Genomic DNA, 4,633 nt, shown 5'->3' with positions numbered 1-4,633 from the left:
TGTCATGAGGGACCACGTGGTGCCATGCAACTCGTTCTCAGGTGGTGTCATGAGGGACCTCACGTGGTGCTACAGCACCCTGTTCTCAGGTGGTGTCAAGAGGGACCCCACGTGGTGCCACAGTGCACCTGTTCTCAGGTGGTGTCATGAGGACCTCACGTGGTGCCAGCCAGTAACTCGTTCTCAGGTGGTGTCATGAGGACCTCACGTGGTGCCACAGTAACTCGTTCTCAGGTCACGTGGTGCCACAGTAACTCGTTCTCAGGTTGTGTCATGAGGGACCTCACGTGGTGCCACAGTAACTCGTTCTCAGGTTGTGTCATGAGGGACCTCACGTGGTGCCACAGTAACTCGTTCTCAGGTTGTGTCATGAGGGACCTCACGTGGTGCCACAGTAACTCGTTCTCAGGTGGTGTCATGAGGGACCTCACGTGGTGCCACAGTAACTCGTTCTCAGGTGGTGTCATGAGGGACCTTACGTGGTGCCACAGTAACTCGTTCTCAGGTGGTGTCATGAAGGACCTCACGTGGTGCCACAGTAACTCGTTCTCAGGTGGTGTCATGAAGGACCTCACGTGGTACCACAGTAACTCGTTCTCAGGTGGTGTCATGAGGGACCTCAGGAGGTGGTGCCACAGTAACTCGTTCTCAGGTAATTGTCATGAGGAACCTCACGTGGTGCCACAGTAACTCGTTCTCAGGTGGTGTCATGAGGAACCTCACGATGCCACAGTAACTCGATTCTCAGGTGGTGTCATGAGGACCTCACGTGGTGCCACAGTAACTCGTTCTCAGGTGTTGTCATGAGGGACCTCACGTGGGACCTCACGTGGTGCCACAGTAACTCGTTCTCAGGTGTTGTCATGAGGGACCTCACGTGGTGCCACAGTAACTCGTTCTCAGGTGGTGTCATGAGGGACCTCACGTGGTGCCACAGTAACTCGCTTGCTATTATGTGGTGTTGTGTGAAGGTGTGGGGGGAGGGCTGTCCCGTAATAAGGTGATAGTCCACCCAAACGTTGTTCCACCGTGATTAAGTACACCCGATAATGGACTCATTCTTTGGTGATTTTAAAGGACTAGTGCACAAGGTCTAGTATATAGGGATAATGCACAAGATTCTCCCTGAAAATCGCCTCCCCTCGCTCCCCTCAATCCCCCGGGAAGCCCTAATAGGCAACGTTTAACCTGATGGCGTCCTCACAGATTGTAGGTCAGAGTAAAAAAAAAATAAAAATAAAAATAAAATCAAATAAAATAGAATAAAAAAAAGTAGTGGCAGAGCAGTGAGTCCCCCTCCCCGCCCCTTGCTGTGAGGTGCTGGTCCACCCCTCACGATTTTTTCCTCTCTTTATTTTTTACTGACAATTGACATATTTTTCTTGTCTGTTTCATGACAACATTTTTTTTATAAGTGATATATCTTTTAATGGAGGATATAAATGTATACAATATATTTTCTTCATTCTATATGACTGACGTATAATATTTGCTGTATGGTTGAGTATGTTGGGGAAATATATCAAATTATAATCATGAATACTCGTGAAATTGAATATAAAAGATGGAACTCGGAAGGTCACAAGGTTAGGAGTCGAATAGCTAGGGGTCCGGAGTCGGGGAGTCGGGGGATGGGGTTTTGGGTCGGGGTGCTGAGATTCTGGGGGTCAGGGGTGGGATTGGGTCGGGTTGCTGAGAGTCTGGGAGTCAGGGGTGTGGTCGTGGGGTTTCGGGTCGGGGTGCTGAGATTCTGGGGGCCAGGGGTGGATTGGGTCGGGTTGCTGAGAGTCTGGGAGAGTCAGGGGTGGTCGTGGGGTTTCGGGTCGGGGGTGCTGAGATTCTGGGGGTCAGGGTGGGGATCGGGTCGGGTTGCTGGAGTCTGGGGTCAGGGTGGGGTCCGGGGCTGAGGATGGGGTCGTGGGGTTTCGGGTCAGGTGCTGAGAGTCTGGGGGTCAGGGGTGGGGTCGGGCTGAGGGATGGGGTTTAGGGGCTTGGGGTTGGGGTCTGGGGCTGATAACAGGAGAATGTGGGTTGGGTGCACATCAAAACTAACCTGAATGCCCGGGCTAGTGACTATTCGTCTTCATCTAGTAACTTTTCGTCCCTCGCTAGTAACTTTTCGTCTTCATCAAGTAACTTCACTTCCCTGGCTAGTTACTTTTCTTTCCTGGCCAGTAACTTTTCGTCCCTAGCTAGTAACTTTTCGTCCCTCGCTAGTAACTTTTCGTCTTCATCAAGTAACTTCACTTCCCTGGCTAGTTACTTTTCTTTCCTGGCCAGTAACTTTTCGTCCCTAGCTAGTAACTTTTCGTCCTCACCTAGTAACTTTTCTTCCCTGGCTAATAACTTTTCGTCCCCAGTTAATAACATTTCGTCTTCGTCTAATAGCTTTTCGTCCTTAGCTTGTAAATTTTCGCTTAAGCTTAACAACAACATAAACTCATCAACAATAACATGATAGAAACACCATCAGCTAAACAACAACAACAACGACAGCATCTTCACCCTTAACCACACACACACACACACACACACACACACACACACACACAGTAACTGTAGCTAGATTAGGCCAGTCTAAACTAAGCCAGATCAGGCCAGCTTAGGTCAACAGGTAGTATAGAATCAACATTTACACTGAAACGACCTAACCCTTTATGTACAGGGTCGTCACTGAGCTGAATAAAATCATCTGTCGTTAACCAAATAGTAGTAATAGTAGTGGGGGTTAACGTTACTCTTTAGTCCGTCCACTGTCGTTAACCAAATAGTAGTAGTAGTCGTAGTAGTAGGAATGTAATATAATACTTCAATGTGGCGTCCCCATAGTGAAGGAATTAATATAGAAAATCCTTCCCACATGGATCTAGTAAGAGACAAACCACCAAGAAGAACAGCTCACAGATAGTCCGTCCGTCCCGGGAAAAATTATTACAGCGTTCCCGGTAAGATTTCAAAGGAATTATATGAGAGAAAATAGTGGCGAGCATTAAAGGAATATACAGGGGTAGTCCAAGCCATTACCCTCACCCGTCTGTACCAATATAAGCGTCAGGGGAGGGACCAAATAAATGGGAATTACTGTGTGTGTGTGTGCGTGTGTGTGTGTGTGTGTGCGTGTGCGTGTGTGTGCGTGTGCGTGTGTTCGTGTTCTTGTGTGTGTGTGTGTGTGTGTGTTCTTTACCGACTACGTATAAATTTAAGCGAAATTTACTGAGCTGAATGTGACATTGGGTTCATTAGGGATTTCTTTATCGTGTCGCTTTATTATTATTATTATTATTATTATTATTATTATTATTATTTTTATTTTTATTTAATTTTTTTATTATTATTATTTATTATTATTATTATTATTTTTATTTATTTATTTTTATTATTTTTATTCAGTTTGGTTGTGAAATAAGATGTTCTAAGGTTTAATTAATTATCAATAAAGACTTTTCTAACTCTTTCTTAATAGCCATAGGCCTACATATTTTTTTTTACAGCGATTACAAGTTACAGTAAAAATATATTCATTATCCTGGCGTTTATATGACCACTTTGAATTGCACTTGATTTTTCTCTCGTCGTCTCATTATTAAGCGTCATGTCCGTACTCAGGGGCAATAAGCATCGTACTCAAGAGGTTAAATCATCGGTCTCCAAAAGTAAACATAGTACTCAGGGGCAATAAGCATCGTACTCAAGAGGTTAAATCATCGGTCTCCAAAAGTTAACATAGTACTCAGGGGCAATATCCATCGTACTCAAGACCAACAAACGACCCGGGAAGTGACGGGACCCACTACCTCAAATAAGACCCCTGACTCGGGTTTCTGAAATAAGTAAAGAAGGTCAACTTACCAGGAAAGAGAAGTTTCGATGTGATTTTTGCTTGAGATAGACGACTCTCTATGGTATCAGTTCGGCCGTATTGTTGATAAAAAGTTGAGGAGTTTACCTACCACTTAAGACCCCGGAAGAGATATGGTGTAGTGGAGCTCATCTTCCTGTTATTGTAATTGGAACGAAGAAAGTTTTTTTTTGTGATGGACCTAATATATATATATATATATATATATATATATATATATATATATATATATATATATATATATATATATATATATATATATATATATATATATATATATATATATATCTCTCTCTCTCTCTCTCGTTATATCCACCACATACACACTCAACATTTTATACTCAAACAATGGCATGGGATCCAATTTAGAAATAGGTGGAATAAGTCGGGTTAATGGGGAGTAATCTGAACGTAACGAGGCTGGGGAAGATTAAGTTGTCCGGATAACCAATGGAAAATAAAGTGATGGAAATATAGTTGTTGGGTGAGAGAGCAGAGTTTCTCTTCATTAACTAAACTATCAAATAAAAGCTAAACACAGGACAAAATGAGTAGTAGTAGTAGTAGTAGTAGTAGTAGTTAATAGTGGTAGTTACAGTTGTAGGACGGTGGTAGTAGTAGTAGTAGTAGTAGTAGTAGTTATATGTTAAAGCCATATCATGTGTTTTAGCCGTCTCCATACACGTCTATGCGCCCCTCCCGCCATGACTAAATGAACACACTAAAGGTCAAGCACACAATGGTCAGGAGAGATACTTTAAATATGTATGTCTT

General features: G+C 43.5%; 1 protein-coding gene across 1 annotated transcript; it reads right to left on the bottom strand.

Annotated features, from left to right (window-relative positions):
* Positions 1-230: 230 nt before the first annotated feature.
* LOC121860519 lies at positions 231-611 on the bottom strand. The gene has a single exon (XM_042357681.1). It carries the CDS (start codon positions 609-611, stop codon positions 231-233), a length of 381 nt encoding a protein of 126 aa, XP_042213615.1.
* Between the last annotated feature and the right edge of the window lie 4,022 nt (positions 612-4,633).

This window comes from Homarus americanus, unplaced genomic scaffold (assembly GCF_018991925.1).
Source record: "Homarus americanus isolate GMGI-L3 unplaced genomic scaffold, GMGI_Hamer_2.0 scaffold51972, whole genome shotgun sequence".
NCBI lineage: Eukaryota > Metazoa > Arthropoda > Malacostraca > Decapoda > Nephropidae > Homarus > Homarus americanus.
This window is presented reverse-complemented; position numbering and strand designations above follow the sequence as displayed.

What these genes read in the sequence shown, in the direction of transcription:
- LOC121860519 (XM_042357681.1), bottom strand. Translation starts at nt 611, where the DNA reads ATGACACCACCTGAGAACGAGTTACTGTGGTACCACGTGAGGTCCTTC.